Source organism: Rattus norvegicus, chromosome 5 (genome assembly GCF_036323735.1).
Source record: "Rattus norvegicus strain BN/NHsdMcwi chromosome 5, GRCr8, whole genome shotgun sequence".
Classification (NCBI taxonomy): Eukaryota; Metazoa; Chordata; class Mammalia; order Rodentia; family Muridae; genus Rattus; species Rattus norvegicus.
Genome location: NC_086023.1, coordinates 64,870,548 through 64,891,475, shown reverse-complemented (window position 1 = coordinate 64,891,475; position 20,928 = coordinate 64,870,548). Strand labels below are relative to the sequence as shown.

General features: G+C 50.2%; 1 protein-coding gene across 1 annotated transcript; it reads left to right on the top strand.

Moving 5' to 3' along the window:
• The first annotated feature begins 4,014 nt into the window (after nucleotides 1–4,014).
• Nucleotides 4,015–19,420, top strand: Igfbpl1 (insulin-like growth factor binding protein-like 1). Its single transcript, NM_001108972.2, has 5 exons — nucleotides 4,015–4,631; nucleotides 13,769–13,878; nucleotides 14,569–14,685; nucleotides 16,984–17,141; nucleotides 19,094–19,420. Exons 1-4 carry the CDS (start codon nucleotides 4,196–4,198, stop codon nucleotides 17,131–17,133), a joined length of 813 nt encoding a protein of 270 aa, NP_001102442.1. The 5' UTR covers nucleotides 4,015–4,195; the 3' UTR covers nucleotides 17,134–17,141; nucleotides 19,094–19,420.
• The last annotated feature ends 1,508 nt before the right edge of the window (nucleotides 19,421–20,928 follow it).

Sequence of the window (20,928 nt, the reverse complement as noted above, 5' to 3'; positions counted from 1 at the left end):
CTGCATTAACACAGTACAGAGTCAGCCAAAGGTGGGAGAATTTGGGGGTTCCCTCTCTATACCTCCTCCCTCACTCAGGTCCCTGCTCTCCGGATGCCCCATTACCCCAACTCTAAACTGACCTCTTCCTCTCCTATTTAGCCAGACCTCTTGGATCTGCGTGGCCTACCTCTCTGCCCCGTGTCCTGGAACTGATGCCCCGAGAGAAAACCGTGCACCCCCCCTTGCCCTAATGCAGCCCCGTCCAGTGCCTGTCTCCTTGTTTTATCCTGCTTTCCAGCAGGAAGAGGAGTTCTCTGTGGTTCTTTTGTTCTGCTGCTCAGCATCTGAATGCACCTCTTTGTAGAAGTCTGCATCTTGCTGTGCTCACTGTATACATCATTGAAGCCAATCATGTCCCTTGGAAACCCCAGCACATCATTCGCAGGATTCTTCCTCTGCTCTGCGGTGGTCCACGAGGAGTCTAAAATCACAGAGAGGCCTTCCAGGAGCAGCCCGGTGTTGGGCTATTCACGAGAGGCCTCCCTTGCTTGTGCTCCTCCGGGATAGGGGCACCCGCTATTCATTGGGTAAATGAACGAGTGTGCACGCCTCCACTTTGGGCCATTAATTGGTTTTGCCTTGTTCTTACGCCCAGGCCTTGTGTGTAGCAGAAAGTCCCATCCATTCTTGCTGCTTAATCACTACCTGGGTGCCTGGGATTTCACCACCTGCCCCAGTTCCCTTCCTTATGAGGCGGGTTCGCCCCCATCATTTCCCATAATCCTCTGGGGCCCCCATCTGTGGCCCACCGTGTTAGTTGGCTCCCTGAGAAGCATACTGAGAGAAATAACTGACTCTGCTGAGCTATGGACTGGGGCAATTTAAAAGAGACAGAGCGGATCATCTTCAAAGCCTGGTATGTTTCCCCCGCCCAGACACATTCAGACTTTGATGCCCCAGGCTCGGGGCTGGAAAATGAATCCTTTGCTTTAATTCTCAGGGCCATTATGCATACATAATGCTTTCCCTACCATTTAAAAGGGATGTAGATCGTATGTAAATGCGCCTCTGTGGAATTGTATATCCCAACCTGCATTAAGCACACATGAATTTCACAGTGACATCATTCAGCGCCTGCTCCCTCCGTGTCTGCATAAAAAGCAGAGAAATCCTGTGCTGTATACATTTGTCCTGTTTGGTTTATCCTGGTCTCACAGTCAGACTTTGGACCTCAGAAATGATGATTCGGTTTGAAGGATTTTTTTTTCTGATCGCCTCTTCCAACCTCTAATACTTTGATCCCTTCCATAGATTCCAAGATTCGCCCTTGAACTCTTCCACTGACAGGGAGCTCACTCACTCGGAGCAGGCTGCTCTCTGCTTAGACAGTGATGAGCCAAGCATGCAGTTACCAGAAGGTGGTCCCTGAAAGGTAGCACACAGTCTATCGCTTTTGCTTCCAATCCTGTTCTGTGAAATGAACATTGTTTCTCCCATGTCATTAAATGATGTTTTCTCTCTCTCTCTCTCTCTCTCTCTCTCTCTCTCTCTCTCTCTCTCTCTCACCTGCATCTATATTCTCATGTGCATATGCCATACACAGATGTGCATTTTATAAGGACCATCGCAATAAGCAATTCATTATAAACATCTTTGCATTTCTGTGAGCCCACATCTTGCTCATTTTAATGTCTACCTTGTCCTCTATTGTTAGATGGGCCATAATTTACTCAATCATTGTCTGCCTTAGAGTGTCTCCAAGTTTTTGACACACGACTCAGAGATGAAATCTTCAAATGGAGCGATTCCTTTCTTTTCCTTCCTTCCTTTCAAAGCGTGCTTTATTCATTTTTATTTTATGTGTATTGATGTTTTGCCTGCGCGCATGTCTATGTGAGGAGATTTCCCGGGTCCTCTGAAAGGGCAGTCAGTGCTCTTAACCACTGAGCCATCTCTCCAGCCCAAGAGCAGACATTTTCCTGGGAAAGTCACAGATGGGAACAGAGGGTCAAGAAATAGGAACAGGTAAAGAGGCCATTCTAGGTAAAGCCAGAGGTGTCTGAGTGGTCTGGAATCTTAGTACTGAGCATGCGCGGAGAGCTTTCCCAGCATTCTCCTCTTCATTCCTCACTCGTTACCTCCATTCCCCAAGGCCCCTGACCCGCTCTGCTCCACGTGGCCCATTGTAAGATAAGAGCTAGAATGGATGGCCACGTGGCTCTGCTCTGCTCACCACATAAAGTGGCTTCCACAAGGGCTTCTTTCGGAGATAAGGACCTCCCCCAGAGAACTGCAGACTGGTCAGGAATTGGGCTAAGAAAGGAAAACAGATGTCACTTGTGAGATCGGCAGCAGCTCATTCCAGGCACTGAGAGGCTTTCTCCATCTCCAGACATAAGCCAAAAATACATAAGAGAGCGAACTTGGAGCTGTAGATGATGACTCCTGAGAAGCCTGGTAAGTTCTTCTGGCCCTAGGGTATATTCCCCGAGCCACACATGAGCGTCCAGCAACAGAGACCCCTTTGTCAGGGATGAGGTGTGCAGAGTCTGGCTGAGAGCCTGTATGGATTCCCCACTGCAGGATCCTGTCTCTCAACATCCTTTCAGCTGGGCCAAAGGTGTGTTGTGGTAGATAGTTAATCTCAAATTGGGGTTTCTACCCCACCTTGGATCATTCCGTTCCCAGATAAAAGACACACAACTTTTATATTTATAATAAGCCTCAATCAGCACCAGAGCTGGGCAGATCTACCCACTATGCTGGTATGTCTGCTTCCCTAGCAATAACCCCGAGTTATCACTTGCTATGCTCCATCTGGGCTGCTCTTAACTCCTACTGCCCAGCCCTCATGGCCATGTTTTCAAGGTTCACTTACCTACCGCATGGCATCTCTCCTTTCTCCACCTTCTCCTTTCTCTTCCTTGTGAGCTCTCCTCGGACTCCAAGCCCGGGGACCCAAACACTCACTGCCTATCTCTCTTCTGTCAGCTATAGACAGTAGGCATCTTTATTAACCAATCAGGGAAAACTTGGGGGTTACATCGCATCATTTGTATAAATGCAGAGTCTCTCATCCCTAGAGGCAACCAGGCTGGGGGGGGGGCAGTGATTAGCATTACAATACATAGCAAAAGACCAAACCTCAACACAGGTGCCCTGAGACTTGTACTCTGGGACCCCCAGCCCAACATTCTTAGTAGCCAAAGGTCAGAACACAAGTGGTTAATTTCCATTTGTGAGTCTAAATGCTGTGCCAAGTGTAACAATCAAGACTGGTCCCACACAAAGTCCAAAATGCATCACTGTATCTAGTCACCACAAGGTCCTGTCAGCCATAAGACACATGGCTCTATGTAGCACTAAGAAATACTGTCGAGGGGCTGGAGCATTGGTACAGTAGTTAAGAGCACTGGATTCCACTTTCAGAGGACCTGGGTTAAATTCCCAACACCCACATGGCAGCTCACAACTGCCTGTAACTCCAGTTCCAGGGGATCTGACACCTTCACACCAATGCACATAAATTAAATGAAAAAAATTTTTTTGAGAGAGAGAGAGAGAGAGCCCCATGAGGACCCAGAGCCTTTTCACCTGTGCACCCACCCATTGTTTGGAAGAGAGTTGGATTCCAGAGATAACAAAAGGTGGGAAACTTGAAAATCTGTAGGCAGAAAAGCCAAGTGCAGCACTTAGGACTTAAGTGGGTGTTTTATATGAGGAGACGGGGCTATGCGCTCACCTACAGTTGTACAACCAGAAACAATTCCTGAAAACATACTCAAGAACCTGAGAGCCAGAGCGGCCACTGGAAACAGGAATTCAATCTGGGAGGGAAATCTATCCATCCATTTGTAAAATCTGTCCTCTTAAATTAGACATTCCCTTTGCTAAACAAAACTAGAACGAGAGCAAAGTAAAATAGGGTATCCTGGTGGGAAGATTGAGAGTCATAATATTTTAAGGCCGGTGGACAAGTTGCCTTTTGAATCGGGCAGAGTCTCCCCCAAGAGCTCAATCGGAGATGGCAGAGTTGTTCTGGAGTCTTCTCGGCAGTTCCATGAGCCGGTAGGGCCGCGCTAGTCCCGGGCCGAGGGGCGCCCCGCGGTGCGGGCCGGGCCAATCAGCGGGCGCGGGGCGGGCGCGGTGGCTTTGCACGCACCAAGCGCTAAGCGGAGCAGAGGCGCTGCTGCGGTCCGTCTGGGAGCCGGCCATGCCGCGCCTGCTGCTGCTGCTTCTGCTCCTGCCGTCACTGGCCTGGGGCCTCGGGCTCCGCGACGCGGGTAGACGACACCCCGAGTGCAGCCCGTGCCAGCCAGATCGCTGCCCTGCGCCTACGCCTTGCCCAGCGCCCTGGATCTCCGCGCGCGACGAGTGCGGCTGCTGCGCGCGCTGCCTGGGCGCCGAGGGCGCGGGTTGCGGGGGAAGGGTGGGCGCACGCTGCGGCCCTGGCCTGGTGTGTGCGAGTCGCGCCTCGGAGACGGCTCCCGAGGGCACCGGGCTCTGCGTGTGTGCGCAACGCGGAGCCGTCTGCGGTTCCGACGGCCGCTCCTACTCCAGCATCTGCGCGCTACGTCTGCGCGCCCGACTTGGAACCCGCGCGCACCACGGCCATCTGCACAAGGTTCGCGATGGGCCCTGCGAGTTCGGTGAGTAGGATTTGACCCAGAAAGGCCTAGGCGAATGGGAAGAGCTCTAGGGTGTGGGACAAAGAATTTTATTGTACAAAAGTGGACAACACCACCTGGGCCTCAGTTTCCCCTTCGGGAACAGTGTTTCTCATCTTTCTACGTCCTGCCTGCTGTCTTACCCACTTCCTGAAGACTTCAGCCCTAGAACAAACAGGAATGTGGATACTGAAGAACCTGCTATTGCAGCTGTTTAGAAACGGGAGTTCAAGGGGGTTCGGGTCCAGGTACGTAGTTTGAATGAAGAAGAAGGGAAGGTGAGGTTTCCCAGAGTAAAAGTCCCACATGGGATTCAAGAATCACCAAGACAGAATCCTGGGTATCCAGTGAGACTCAGACTCAGGACTTCGAGGAGCTTCCACCCACAAAGGGTGAGACCTTTGGAAACTTAAGCTCTGAAAAGATTGTGGAACCATAGAGGCTGATCCAGTGTAAAGGGGACATAATCTGAAGTGTCCTGCTTTAAGGAACTCAATAGAAAACTACCAACAGCCAGGGATTCCAAAGGTCAACTGTTTTTAACACTGCACTGTAAGCATTCCTAGTGCCCTAACTGATCGCTGTCCTGTATCTTTTATAACCAAAACATTAGTGTCTGTGGATGCCTACTTTGCCTGTGTGTGTGGTTTGACCTGGTCAGGAGCTCTGAGACAACAGTCTGTTTATTCCGTCTGGACAAGATAGTGGGGAGCTCAGCGTGGTAAGTGTGGTGGTTAGACAGCCCCCACGATGCTGCCCTGAAGTCTGTGCTTCAGGCTTCTGGAGATTTCTGGCCTGGACTGGGAGAGGAAGTCTAAGCCAGATGCCCAAGTTAACACTTCAAGAAAGACACTTGGGGGCTCCCTTTCCAGCCCTTAGATAGTACTTGGCTTTGTGCTACTCTCCTCTCTCTCCAGACATTCCATGGAAACGTGCTCACATCCAGCATTCTGGTGGACAGTTAGCCATGGGGCAGGAAGTCCACTGTACACAGAGGCAACGGCTTTGTGCAACTCAGTAAGGGGCTGAAGCAGGCCGGGCGACAGAGAAAAGTCACCATGGCTCTTTCCTAGCCTAGGCTCCAGTGGTGGGACAGTGCTGGGGGTACTCCTGGGTAGCTCCTGCCCCTGACCAGCCACAGCAGCTCCAGGGGAGCCATTGTTGGTTCCTGCTCTGCTTGGAGCACTTGTGTCTGCCTGATGCACGGCCAGAGCCCCGTCTTTCCCCCCTCGTAGCTCTGTCACTGTTTTTACACTCTGCTTCCTCAGCAGCTGGCTTACACGCAGTTCCCTTTGTCTGAGACAGGTAGCACTAATGGCACACACAGGATACCGAAGAAATGCTGACCAGGCTTCCCAAAGCTTCCCAGTGTGGATGGGCTTGGGTGATTTTTCCCCAGGAGTGACATTCTGTCCCTAAGAGAAAGGGCCATTTAGAGGCGCATGGCTCAAAGCTACTGGAGACCCAGACCCAGAGAAAGAAAGCAGGGGACTTGTCCATGATGTCCACTTAAAGCTGCCACCTCCCAGGTCCCAACCCCTGGCTCACCACTCTTTCAGGACCGGACTTGATAATATTAAGTCAGGCAGATGGTGGTTTCCATGGTTACCAGGGTACAGACAGATGGCAGATGGAAAGCCCACACCCCTAATTCACTGAAAATTACCAAATGACAAGTAAATGTGCCAGCCCCCGGACTCTCTGTGGGCTCTGAGGCCCGCCCTGGGCCCCAGCCAGGAGAATAAAGCGGTCCTCAGAGCCAATGGGAGCAATCCAGAAGCCACTTTCCAGGACCTCATTAGTGGCAGGCCTCAGCACTCCTGAGCCCAGCTGTCCTTCCCACCCGCTTTCTGTCACCCACCTCAGACCTGATGATGTCTCCCTGTCACCTCTCGTCTTCACAAGCTTGTGCGGTCCTTGTCCTTGTGCCTTGGAGAGGTATGGACGTGTGCACAGGGGACTGTTTCCCTACACTGGCTGCACCTCCTTCTGGGCTGCCCTAAAGCCATCTTTAATTCAAAAGACACAGCGGGAGCACTTTTAACAAAGCCCCAGGGGACCCTGTTTGAAGAGAAACAGACAGTTTTACTTCAGTGTTGGTGACAGTCATTCCTCAGCTCCTCCCAAGCACCTCCACTTTAATGGAGTGATGGTTCGTATCGATTATGTCCTTCCCAGTGGTGACAGTGTCACTGGGATGCCTCCATGGGACAGTGGTGGCAAACTGCCCTTCCCAGAAGCCTTTGCTCAGAACTGCCCACCACCTAGTACTTAGAGCACCCTTTGATCTTTGTGCCTGGAGGACGTATGTGTGAACATTTTATTGGCAGATATTGCCTTTATATCCATTGTTGTCCTTGGTCTTTTGCAACCACCAGAGGGAGGGGGTCTTACCCAACCCCTTAAGGCAGTGGTTCTCAATCTTCCTAACGCCATGTTACGCTGACCCCCTATCATAAAATTATTTTGTTGCTACTCCAGAACTGTAATTTTGCTGCTGTTATGAATCATAATGCAAATGTCTGTGTTTTCCGATGGTCTTAGGCGACCCCTCTGAAAGGGTCATTTGACCCCCAAATGGGTTTAGACCCACATGTTGAGAACCACTTTTTAATAGAAGGGACCATCGAGACACACCAAAGGGGATTTCCTGAAACTGCATGGCTGGCCCGGCTGAGACAGGGCCCCAGGTTGGTTCTCCTGACTCCTGGCAGATTGCTGTCATCCTCCAGCCTGCAGGCCTTTAAGCCCCAGCAGCTCTCTGAGAGCTCAAATCTTAGAAAAATTCTTGGTTGGAATTCCCACTCTGTTTAGAAGCCTGAGGTATGTGTTACCAGGTAACCAGAAGAGGCAGGCGAATGCCACTTTGTGAGAGGGACAAAGAAAGGGGCCTCGTGTTCCAGAGCCTTTCCTGAGAGCCGAGGGAGGGGATTTGAGGCACCGGCTGCAGGCGGTGGGATTAAACAGGACCTCCTTCCACATCCGGCCGTGATTATGAGCATAAATTATCAAGCCTGTTCTGCACGCTGATCATTAAAGTCTTTGCTTGCGTGTGTCTTAATACAAGCAGATAGTCTCCTGGGGGATGACTTTGGCACTATTAACTTAAATCTCGGAGGCACGCGGGACGATCTTTCATTTCAGCCACCTAGGACCCATTTAATGAAAGGGGTAGACAGATGACCACCTGCAGTAACAATGATACAGATCCTTTGATCCGTGCAGACCCACAGAGCTAACACAGACACCACCATCACGTCCCCACACCCCAGAGGGCAGCGTTGCTCTCTTCCCAAGCAGACAGTGGTTCACAACCCGCCTAGGTACCAATGGACAGCACTCGGATTCCCAGGCAGCTGAGTCTCCCTGGTATTATTTTGCCTGTCCAGTGCTACTAGGTCCACGAGGACCACTCTGACCGCACAGAATTGAGTGCCCTTGACTTTCTGTCTTGCCCTGGGATGCATGGGGATGCATCATGAGTTTCCTGGGCTGAGTACGAGCAGAAGGAAGGAAACCCTGAATAGGGCAGAGGTAGATGGAACTGATTCATTTAGAACTTGACTGGCCAAGAGCTGACCTTCTGGGAAAGCCACTTCATTCCAGTCAAAGGTAGACAGGAAAACCTACTCCTTCCAGGATCATGACAGCCGTGACAACACTGAGGTGAGATGCCAGGTCCTGGGCTCTTTGAAGATGGCTACCATCCATCTCCAGCCTGCAGGGCATCGAGCTGCTGCAGTTTCTCTGAGTGCTGTCAATCCTGAGGGTTAGGGGTCATGACCTCTAGTATCACCAGGTAGGCTCTGTCACCAGAGATCAGCAGAGGGCTTCAGGCAGATACAGCACAGTAGAAAGAACTGCTCTAGGTAACATGAGCTGCTGAGTCCCCCTGGGCCTCCGTAGGACATGGGGCAGATTGCAAGGGGTCTTCAAGTGTACCTCACTGTGGAGGGCAGGCAGGGGCAATGTCAATGGCCTAAATGTTGAAGTGTTCCTGAAAGACTTGTGTATTAAAGCTCTAATTGTGGTACTATTGGGTGTGGTGGAGTCTCCAGGAGGTGGGGCCTAACTAGTGGAAGTAAGTGGACACCCATGCCTTGGTGGGAAAGTCTTGTCCCAGGAGCCACCTCTCGTCTTCCCTCTGCTTCCTGGCAGCCATTAAGTTAACTGGCTTTCTTGCACTCTACCTTTCCACTGTGAAGTCTCTGTCTTGCCACAGACCTACGCCACAGAGCCAGCCAGTCGTAGACTAACTCAGGTTCCAAGGAGAATGGGCACCTGTATCCATTCTGAAGAAGCCATAGCTGAGACTAAAGCATACCACTGGATACACAGCATAGACAGAACCTTACGTGGGTTTCCTTGACCAGCTCTCCTACCTTGGGTAGTCACTGAGCACCCTGCTGTCACACCTGAGTACTGTGAGAACTGGAGTTTCTGACCCCCAAGTGTTATAAGCTGTCACTCATGGGGCATCACTAGGAGGTGATGATGTGTGGAGTGTTCTCTCCCTGTGCAGAACAGAACCTGAGTAACTAGCCTGAGACCGTCACTTCAGAGTGATCAGCTGGCAAGGTTGTCCCGTGGCTGGCTTCTGGGGACCTGGACTTTGGGAAATTGAACCACCCTGGAAGGGGGGGAGGGGTCCACTTCCTACACTTGGGAATGTGGCCCACACCTGGGTTGATATTTCATCACTGTGAAATACCTGAGGCAAGCATGACAGAATGGCTTTGCTTTGGCTCGTGGTTCTGGGGGATCCAGTCCAGAATCCACAGCCCCATGTTCTCTTTTAGCCCCCCTGGCAAGAACAGCACACCTTGGCAGGAGCACACTGCTCACCTCCCAAGCCAGCAAGCAGAAGAGAGAAGGTACCAGAACCCTACTGTCCCCTCTGAGGTCGTCGCACCTCTGGTGACCTAAAGACTTCTTGCTGGGCTCTGATTCCTGAAAAGGCTGTCACCCCACTGTCACCTGCCTGGGAGCTCAGCCTCCAGCCCATGAGCATTAAGGGCTACTTATCCACCCGTCTAGGGATCTGAGACTTCGGTTCATAATTCTGTACCTGTGTGACCAGACCTTATTAAAAGCCCTGACCTCCCATGAGCTTCCCAACTAGACAGCATTTCACAGTGTGTCTCTGTACACACAAGGCTGTGCCCTGTGTAGTTTCCCCAGGAGTTGGTGCATGGCTCCCTTCCCTGACATTCCTCTCTGTTGAGTTTGCTCTATGTCCTTGATATAGGTCATAACTACGTCACTATACCCTGTAAGCTTCGAGGCCTCCCAGCAAATCACTATGCCTGGGAGCCCTTGACCAGATCTCTAAAGAACTACTCTCTTCTTCTAGGCTGGAGCTGCCAAGATAGCAATGGTCTCAGTTTTAAAACCGGATGGAATATTATAGAACCGTGCATGCATGAATTTGAGTCCCCGTTCCTCTAGGTCCTTCGCCTTTTTAAGTATTACTTTCCCAGCTGTAAAATGGGACTTTTTTACAGAACACTTACCTTTCAGGACTGGTGTGAGGGTACAGAAGAGTCCTCCTGGGGAAGAGGCAAGATCGTGTTAGGATAGAACTTAAGCCCTTTGATCTTTTGATTTGGACGACCAAAAAGAGATCCTACCTCCCCCACCATTGAGCTTGGGCTAACCTTGAGCAGCGCCCCCTGCTGGCATCCGATAAGGTTGCTGGGAAGGGAGGAGTTGTCAGCCGTAAGCAGCCAGCAGCGTGGTTACTTTGGTGGTTGCTGTTCACTGTGCAGAGCTATTATGAATAAGAACACAAATTTAATGCCACACGCATTCAAATTAAAAGAAGGTGACTGTCACCACGTAGCCTGAGGAATCTTCCAAGGCCACAGAACTGCTCTGGTTCCAACGGTGACTTCCCAACTGTATGCCGAAGGAACTGTCAGTCCAACATAGATCTGTGCACCAGAATGAGTCGTGCCGCATGCAAATTTGTAGAAAAAGAAGCGCACTGGGAAAGGTCCCTTTAGCCCTGAAAGCAGGAGGACTCTTTTGTAAAAGAAATGGCATTTCCCCGTCTTGAAAGACCTGGCAGAGGCAGCCTCCCCCAGACAGCCCTTCTTAATTGTAGTTATTGAAAGAGAGGCTCGCAGGGAGCAAGCAGGAAATGTGATTTACTGGTTTATTCATTTAGGTTTGAAAGGGAGTGATGAGGTCTCATTTAAAATTTATGACTTTACTTGAAGAAAAGTGAAACACGTTGACTAAGCGTCCCCCTGGAACCCATGGAAGGCCTTGGAATCAGAGGTGGCGTGACTGTCCCACAGCCGTTTGGGGACAGGCTTGCCTGTGCAAGCGCCTGTGTTACTGAGGAGGTGCGGGAAGGAGGAGAATATGAATAAATTAGCCCCTCTTTGTGCTGGCAGATGGGGCTTCTGCCAGACAGCTCCTCGTGTGGGTCTGTGGCTGCAGGGCGTGTTGGAAGTGTGGGGGCTCTGTTCAGGGCGGGTTGGAAGTTAGGGCCAAGGGCTGCAACCCTGTCAACGGGTGCTGAAGGACAGAGGAAGGAAGCAGCTGCAGTGAGAATGAGCTCACCGCAAAGCCCTCTAGGGGCCGAGCTCTGCAGGCAGTGAGCCCTCCATTCCTGGAGGTGTGCAATGGAGACATGTCCCGTGCTCAGGCACTGGCTTGACAAGTTCTGTTTCACTGTGTCTGGAGGGGCCTGGGTTTGATTCCCAGAACCCACAGGGCTGCTGGTTACCACTTGTAATTCCTCTCTGTGGCCTTCCGCCCCTGGATCCTATAGTGTGACCAGCCTTGTCTCTCCCTGGCCTCTCTCCCTTTGTTCTCTGGTTGTCATGCAGCTCTATCCCAGGGGGCATAGGCCCTTCCATTCTGTTGGGTTTGCTGGCCCCAGAATGGTGCTGTTTGTTTCATGCACTGTGTTTCATCGTCCGCCTGTCACACCTGCCCCTGACTCTTGCTCACATGCCATGCCACCATAGTAATTGCTTCCTCCTTCCACAGCTGGTCACTCTACAACCAGGAGCACCAGGGGTCTTCTCCCCAGGTCGCCAGTGAAGAAGCAAGAACTGATTGCGCTCCTTTGGTCAGGCCTCTGACCTGCCAGACCTCACGGCTGGACTTGGCCTCTGACATAGAGGAGAGTAGGCAGAGACTCCCAGACCCTAAGGCCAGCTGTGAGGCAGATGGTCAGACAAACGGACCCCTTGTCTAGGCCTTGACTGTGGAGCTGGGCCTGCAGGATTGGTAGTACATCCATCTTGAGCACTGGCTGGGCAGTGGTGGTGCACACCTTTAGCGCTTGAGGAGCAGATGCAGGCAGATCTCTGAGTTTGAGGCCACTCTGGTCTACAGAGCGAGTTCCAAGGCAGCCCAAAGGAACCCTGTCTCAACTCCAAATCCTGAGCACCAAGGTACCCTTGGATGAGAGTCCATGCCTAACAGATCCCCGATATGGAAAGAAGCAGACTGGGAAGGGTGAGCTAAGAGTCTAGCCTGTGCTACAGGGTTTCAGGTCCTCTTACATAAACAAAGCCTTACACCTCTCTTTTCTGAACTCTCTGTACTCAGAGACAGAAAAGCAGCTGCGAGTGGATCCGGCCTAGGTAACATGACTTGACACTACCCCTCAGGGTTCTTAAACCTTCGCAATAGAAAAATCCCCATGTAACCCTGAGTATGGACTATATTTAAAGCTTTTTTTTTTTTTTATTTTTATATATAGCCTTCTGCCTGCATATGTGACTTCAGGCCAGAAGAGGGCACCAGATCTCATTACAGATGGTTGTGAGCCACCATGTGGTTGCTGGGAATTGAACTCATGACCTCTGGAAGAGCAGTCAGTGCTCTTAACCACTGAGCCATCTCTCCAGCCCATGGACTATATTTAAATAAGCATCAAACACTTAATTGATAATAAATCACAATGAAATAAACTTTAAACCAGTTCTTCAGTGTGTGTATAATTTTTACCATCCATTGGGGATGAGAGCAATGTTGTGCCCTAATGACCCAGATGTGCTTGCTTATCTTCACATAAAGAACTCAATCTCGGGGGCCGGAGGGATGGTTCAGTGGTTAAGGGCCCTGAGTGCTCTTCCAGAGGACCTGGGTTCAATTCCCAGCAACCACATGGCAGTTCATAACCATTTGCAATCACCGGTTCCAGGGGGATCTGGGGCTCTCTTCTGGCTTCTGCAAATGCAGGATACACATGTGTTACACAGACATACATGTAGACAAAATGCACACATAAAATTAAACATTCTTTAAAAATTTTTTTTTCTTTTTTCTTTTTTTCGGAGCTGGGGACCGAACCCAGGGCCTTCTGCTTGCTAGGCAAGCACTCTACCACTGAGCTAAATCCCCAACCCCTAAAAAATGTTTTAAAGGGATGAAATCTTGGCTGGCATCAATATCGCAGGATGCAGAGCATCGCAACACTTTTCAAAGCTGATCGTCATTTTTATATTTATAACACCCCTTCCTATAAATAAATATACATTGCAAAATGGCAGAAGAGGGCTGGGTGTATCCCAGTGGGTAGAGTGCCTGCTTAGTGAGCATAAAACCCTGAGTTTAACCCCCAGCACTACGTAAAACAAAACAGCCCGTGTCACACAGCTCTAATCTCAGCGCTCAGGACTTGGATGCCGGAGAATAAGAAGTTTGAAGTTATCCTTTGCAACGTGGAGCGTTTGAGGTCAGCCTAAGCTAAGGAGACCCAGTCTTTAAAATAAAAAAAAAAAAGTCTTTGTTTTCTGCAATTCAGTCATGTTTTCTGTAAGAGCGCCTCATTGCACTTTGATTTAATTTTGGTCAATGTGTGTTCAGAAAACTTTGACTGGCCAGATTTTTCTGAACCCCATCCCCCACAGGTATTTATGTGACTCGAAAAACCAGATCCTAGTTGGCCAAGGAATAAATGCGCAGATGGTAACTGGGGCGCTGGTAGTCAGTGAGAGGGTGTGCTGAGACCCAAGCCCCACCACTGACCATGGGACATGGCTTTCCTCTTTCCTTCCGGCTTCCTCCTTGCATGGCTTCCCACAGGCCCTCAGAAGCCAGGGTTGGGTTCCTGACCTGTCAGGGTAAAGGGTTGTTTCTTGGTCTTCTCCCAGCTCCTGTGGTCCTCATGCCCCCTCGAGATATTCACAATGTCACTGGCACTCAAGTATTTCTTTCCTGTGAGGTGAAGGCTGTGCCCACCCCGGTCATCACCTGGAAGAAGGTAATTTCTCAGAGAACGTATACATTTGTCTGTGTGCATGGGCACATGTGCTGTGAACCTCGGAGAGAAAGACAGACTCAGAAGGGACCTGCGGGTGGTAAACTATTTTCCTTAGTGTGTCCGAATGGGAATCTTTTGTAGGTGGACCAGAGGAGTAAACAAAGATACCCCAGCCCTGTGCCTCAAAGCTGGTACCCCATGCTCCCCAAAGGAGGGGTTTGCATTCCTTCCCTTCCCTTTTGTCCATTTGGCCGCTTAAGTATTTAGAAAGCTCTGCTAGTCAATTTACTGTCAGCTGCCCTGTCATTAGAGTCCGCTTTGCTGTGGCACTGAGCAATAGGCAGACTTGGCCGGTGACCAAGACTCAATCCTGTTCTGAACACCAAAGACCAATTCTGAGAGACTAGCAGTCACAACCTTGGGTGACTTTGCCCCAAAAACCCTAATAAGGGCTATGAAATCCATTCTGTTCCCACCTCCCTCCACCCTTTGTCGAAACTTCCAGCAGGGGGCACTGTCCGAATAGATAGAGTTAAAGGAAGGTGGAGTTATTTGCATAAGAATGAGAAGCATTTGGATTTCTGCCTCCGAGTCCCAGGGAGGATGCAGGTGGCCAGAGGTCTTGGGGGAGGTCATCCTGTCTCCCAATTTTTTTTTCCTCACTGTGCATGCTTTCTTTGCCTCAAATAGGTCAAGCACTCTCCAGAGGGCACTGAGGGGTTGGAGGAGTTGCCTGGAGACCACGTCAATATAGCTGTCCAGGTGCGAGGGGGCCCTTCTGACCACGAGACCACATCCTGGATTTTGGTGAGTGTTTCAGATTCCTGGATATTATCAATGAGCCACCCTTTGTCTTCTCACAACATGTTATATTTTAAAAGTTGTTTCTTATTCTTTTCTTTTGGTTCTGCTGGGGATTGAACCCAGGACCTCACTTGAAATTTTTATTTTGAAGAGATTTGAGGAGATGGCTCAGAGGGTAAAGGTGCTTGACTTGCGTTCACTCCCCAAGACCCACATGGTGGACGGAGAGGACTGACTTCTGCAAGTTTTCCTCTGAGCTCAATGCACGTGTGTGTATGTAGACACATATGTGCAAAACAGATACATGTAGTTTTTTAAACGTTAAACATTTATTTTGAGACAAAGTGTTGCTAAGTTGTCCAGGCTGACCTCAAACTCTTTAACCTGTTGCTTAAGTCCTCTGAGTCATTTCTCTGTGCCACTGGAGCCAGGGTGCCCCTGTCTCCAATTGGACCCTCTAGAGTAGGCAGGGCAGGTTAGATAGCTCCCAACGATGTGTTGATAAAAAGATAAAGAAAGGTATGTCCTGGTTTTCAGCACCATTGTTGTGTTGATAAAAAGATAAGGAGGGGTAGAATATGTTCTATGGAGGTCTGAGGAAAGGGGGTGCTTCAGCAGGCCCATGCTAAGACATCCCTTCCCCCTGAGGGACCAGCCATATGACAGTGTAGTATAGAATAGAGTTTATTCAGGGCATGGGGAAGGGAGTTAAGAAAGTAGTACGGCAGAGAGAGAGAGAGAGAGAGAGAGAGAGAGAGAGAGAGAGAGAGAGAGAGAGAGAGAGAAATAGAAGAGTAGAGCAGAGGAGTAGAGGCCAGCCATGAGCATGTGGAGAGAAGCAGGGAAGGGAATGGAGAGAGAAGGGACAAAGGGGGAAGAGGGTAAGAGCAAGAGAGAACAAGAGGAAGCAAGAGAGTGAGGAAGGGACAAGCAGTCCCTTTTATAGTGTCAGGCATACCTGGCTGTTGCCAGGTACTAGTGGGGGTGGAGCTTAAACAGAATGCTAACACCCAAGAGCATAAGCAATCTGCTGCAAGGTGTCCCAATGTTCAGCTGTGGATGAGCTGCTGCATGGTAAGGAGGGTTAAGGCTTTAAGATGGAGTTGACCAAGAAGACTCATAGGTAAGGAAGATGAGGAGTGTACCTCAGCACCAGTGTCTTCTGTCTTCCTACTAGGATGGCTCATTAAGCCTCATGGCTTTCCAAATCCAAAGTCACAAAATTCACATTCCTCCAGACTAAACCATGGTCAGGCCTATCGCAGCAATACCCCACTCCTGGTACCAACTCCTGTCTTAGTTAGGGTTTCCACTGCTGTGAACAGACACCATGACCAAGGCAACTCTTATAAAGGACAACATTTAACTGAGGCTGGTTTACAGAATCTGAGGTCCAGTCCATTATCATCATGATGGGAAGCATGGTATCGTGTAGGCAGGCATGATCCTGGAGGAGCTGAGTGTTAGGATTTAAATCTCGGCCTGTGCCCCGACAGAAGACACTCAAACACCATGGTTCCCCCTCTCTTTCATTCGTTTCCCCTTTCTCCCTCATCCTCTATCTCCTCTCTTTGTCCCTCTGGGGCAAGTAATTCTCCTTTTTGCTGAGAACTTAGTCTTAGGGTGTCTTGAACAAGAATATCAGTCGCTTCAGCGTTCCATCCAAGAGAGGGACTTGGAATGCTGATTGTGCGTGGCCTTCTCCAGTCAAGCACAGTCCCTCTTGTATATGCATGAAGAATGTTGAGGACAAGGTCTCTTGGTGTTGTCTTGTAAAGAAAGGCTACCCCATAAAAAGTGTTTGGAGGTCTTCTCTGGTGGGTAGATGTCTGCCCTTTTCCTCAAAATCAATCAGCCCTTGTCACTTTTAGTGAAAGGACCAGGCAGCTCCCAGTGAAGACAGAAGACAGAGAAGACACTAAAAAAGAACCACAGCAGCAGCAGGCCCTGCGTGCCTGGCCTCTGTGGCAAGACACGAAAACAGGCAGCTTGTCAGAGTCTGGAGCAAGCACGCATGTCTGTCCTCATGGACTGAGTACAGGGCTCATTGTGTCTCAGTTGGCGGAGTACTTGCTTAGCACGCAGGAAGCCCTGTGTTTGATTCCCTGCATCACATAAACCAGGCAGCAGAGGCCTCTCATCCTAGCTCTCTGGAAGCAGAAACGGGAAGATCAGGAGTTCAAGATCATCCTCGGCTTCATAGTGAGTTTGAAGGCAACAAGAGACCCTGCCTAACAGGAAAGGTAGTCAGTTTTGAGTGTGATGTGTGCAATCGTATAAACTCGCCTGTCGTATTTCTAGATCAACCCTCTGAGAAAGGAAGATGAGGGAGTGTACCACTGTCACGCAGCCAATGCCATCGGAGAGGCTCAGTCCCACGGCACGGTGACAGTCCTCGATCTGAACAGATACAAAAGCCTCTACTCCTCGGTTCCGGGTGACCTCCTGTGATGAACATGGTACACATCCTAAGCCGTTTCTATCTCCCACCCCATAGCATAAGAGAACTTAGGTGGCTTATTAGAGGGCCTGTAAGAAAGAAGAGAAAGATAGAAGTCTGGGAAGCTTGAGGAAAAGCAAAGAGCAGGCGGACTGAAGGCTGGCAACTGGAAGCTCGGCTGGGTCCTACACGGGCATCTCTGAGTTTCCCAGAATGCAAAGCTAAGGGCTGTGAGTATGAAGGCCCACAAACTGGAAAGGCCAGATCATTTCTGTTTCCATGACTGGAATTGCTTCCTATGGGGATGAAAAAAAAAACAACAAAAAAAAAAAAAAACAGTGTCATTGTGGACACTATGGAATTGTCCCCACAGGGAGGCCTGGGGCTGTGTATTTGTCCCACCCCCTCCTGAGCAACTCTCTACCTCTAAACCCCTCCTTCCAGTCCTCAGCACTGGGTGCTGCCCAGCAACATTCCTGGGGAGGGGAAGGGCAGACCTCTGTCTTCCGTCCTCCTCACCCCTTAGGTGTCAGCTGGTGGCAGTTGTCCCCACCCACAGGTGACTGGGGGCTTGGGAAAGGAATCCTTTCTAAGCCAGCTCTGCCGGCTAAGCCGCCTCAAAGACTTGCTGTCTCATAGCCGCAGACAGCGGCTCTGTTGGTCGTGTCCAAGTGACACGTAACTGCTGCAAGGTGACGGTGACTCTGCTCCACTGTTTCCTCACCCCAACCCAGGTAGGAGCGGCAGCCCCAGTGTAGGCCATGTCCTTTCTTGTGGCAGACAGGAGGAGCAGGAACCGAGCAGTACATGGTCTCAGTTAAGTTTCTGCTCAGGAGTGAGGTCACATCTGCTGATGGATCATTGGTGCACAGAGCTGTGCTAGGTGGATGAAGTGGGACACACACACACACACACTCCACTCAATGGAGCCAAAGGGGGCAGGAAGGCATGAACCTCCCACAGGGGTGAAAGTTGCCATTGTGAACTGTCGTCAGAGCTGACCAGCGTGCTCTAACAGAGCAGGGGAGGTCAGAGATAAGTATAATTGACTTTCTTTTATTTTATTTATTTAAAATTTTTTATGTGTGTGAGCTTTTGCCTGCTAATACCCAGGGAGACCACAGAGGGTGTTAGATCCCCTAGAACTGAACTTACAGATGGTTGTGAGCTGCCGGGTGGATGCTGGGAACCGAACCCAGGTCCTCTGCAAGAGCAGCCAGCACTCTCAGCTGCTGAGCCGTCCGTGATAAACGTTTTAAAAAGCAGGATGTGGCTGTGGTTTTAACCCCACGATCCTTTCGGCCACTTCTGTTGGGCTGCCAGCCATCGTTTCTGTAGAGAAGTATGGAGAAAGAAATGAGAAGTGTCACCTTACTTCAAGGGGTGCAGTCAGCTTGAGGCAGGAGAAACAGCTCTACACTGGAGAGACTGAAGGAAAGAAGTCACTCACCGAGGAAGTGGCCCTGGGCTTGAAGGCAGGGTAGGTTGTCAGAGGTCAGAGGGACAAAAAAAAATATGAAAGTGTAAAACCAGAAGAATTCAGCAAAGCTTGGAAATCGAAAATACTCAACTTTTTTTTTTATTATGCACGATGCATATGATTATTTGAATTGTTTTATATAGCTTATAGTATGATCTGCATCTGTGCTTTGAGCTCCCTCTACTGCGTCCACTGTCGGCCGGCTCTTGGTCATGTGTCTCTAGGAATGCAATGCTTACTCTCATCAGTCAGCCATACTGGGGCTTCTCGGGGCTTGAGAAGTGCTCTCCTAGAAGCCGCAGTCTCCTTTCCTGGAATACCCAGCCTTTGGTCTTGAATAGTCTCACTGCCCCAGAACCCACTTCTCATCAGTTCCCGATGCATCCCTCGCTGAGAAGGGATTTAAACCTCAGCACCACGCCCTCTGCCTCCCATTGAACACAGAGGTCAGTCAAGCTCCTGCCTCTAACATCTCCCCCTTTTCTTCCCAGGCTTCCAGAGACACTGGTCACAGAACAGCGGCTGTCAAGGAGTGGATCGTTTTACGCTGTGAAAATCTAGGGAAATTGCCTGTAGATGGCTGCTTTTTGTATGTTTGTTTTTAAGGAATGCAAACTAGATTCATATGCAGATGTAGTTTTTAGCAGGGCAGACCTTAGGGGGATGGGGGAAATGTGCATGCAGGTTTTTTACACTTTTGGAATGACTCGTTTTAAAAACAATTCTTTTTCTAACTCTTCTGTCCCAAGAAAGGCCACACACTGTACGTTTGTAATTCTAAAGGGCTCAAAACAAGGCACTTGCCGTCTGACTCGTGACTTGGTGTCTGTGACTGCTTAGTGGGTGCTCTGTCTAAGTGTGTGTTATGAAGGGAGGGGGGCCCTGTACCCCATCCTTGGAGACTGGGATGGGTGTTTTTCCTTCTCTGTAGCCCAACCCACCTAGAGTGAGATGGCCCCAGGGAACTATAGCCCACTTAGAGTGAGATAGCCCCAAGAAACTGTAGCCCCAACACCTGGGAACTATAACCTGGCATTTTTTTTTTAAAGTCATGGGGCGGCTCTTCTGCTCCTACCTTCTCCCTGTGACAAGGAGATCTAGGTTGACCAAGCTGTGTACCGATTAACCCAGCATTCTCCCAGCAGGTAGAGAGGAGACACCTGACCTTTACTTGTCACACTGAAGAAAGGACACCAGGTGTCATCTGTAGGTGGTGGGAATAGCACTGCAGGACCCTGCATTTGTCCTTACCCAGGCAGAAAAGCAGGTTCCTCCCCCTCCCCTGTTTTTGGTTTGGTTTTGGTTTCTTTTTTTTTTTTTTTTTTTTTTTCTGGTTCTTTTTTTTCCGGAGCTGGGGACCGAACCCAAGGCCTTGCGCTTCCTAGGTAAGCGCTCTACCACTGAGCTAAATCCCCAGCCCCTTGGTTTTGGTTTCTTGAGACAGGGTCTCACTGTGTAGCCCTGGCTGTCCTGGAACTCACTCTGTAGACCCAGGCTGGCCTCAACTCACTGATCTGCTTGCCTTTGCTCCTGAAGTGCTGGGATTAAAGGTGTGTGCCCAGCTGACTGCAGATTCTTAACAATCAGGGTTGGGGGTCCCTCACTGTGAACAGGCCTGAAAGTTCACGAGGCTGTTCCATCCCTGGGCCCAGCCACGGCCAGAAGAGCAGGGACTTTTGCCCTCCCAGTCTCCGTGCAGGAGCCAGGCTCAGGGAGGAGGTGCCCTGCCTTTGAGCAGGGCACAACTGAGAGCTGCCTCCCTGGCTCAACAGAGGAGATGTTCCACACCCACTGGGTCCGAAGCTCATCTCGGCTTCTGGTCACACTCTTGCTGCTCACCTCTGCCATTGTGTTTTGGGGTTCTAGTTGGAACTGAACTTCCTTCCTTTAACCCTAGCAGATCCGAGTCTGAGATGCCGGGATGCTGGGATGTTGTTGCCCCTGTGTACCGCTCGTGCAGAGGGAGACAAGCCTGAGGACCTGGAACTTGGGGCCCATGTGCATATTTGCTGTATGACCCTGGGCCAGTCCCCTTCACCCGTGGGCCTCTGTGTCCTCAAGAGAATATGTTGAAAGCCTTTCTCTGTATGAAATCAGAAATGGGGATGCCTTAGTTAGGGTTTTACTGCTGTGAACAGGCACCATGACCAAGGCAACTCTTACAAGGACAACATTTAGTTGGGGCTGGCTTACAGGTTCAGAGGTTCAGTTCATTATCATCAGGGTGGGAACATGGCAGCATCCAGAAAGGAGAGGTGCAACAGGAACTGAGACTTCTACATCTTCATCAAAAGGCAAACAGGAAAAGACTATCTCCCACCTTCCA

Excerpts from the sequence above, each read along its gene's own strand:
- Igfbpl1 (NM_001108972.2), top strand. The coding sequence starts at position 4,196 with ATGCCGCGCCTGCTGCTGCTGCTTCTGCTCCTGCCGTCACTGGCCTGG. Across the intron at positions 4,632-13,768 it reads CGATGGGCCCTGCGAGTTCG|CTCCTGTGGTCCTCATGCCC; the intron begins GTGAGTAGGATT and ends GTCTTCTCCCAG. Across the intron at positions 14,686-16,983 it reads AGACCACATCCTGGATTTTG|ATCAACCCTCTGAGAAAGGA; the intron begins GTGAGTGTTTCA and ends TCGTATTTCTAG.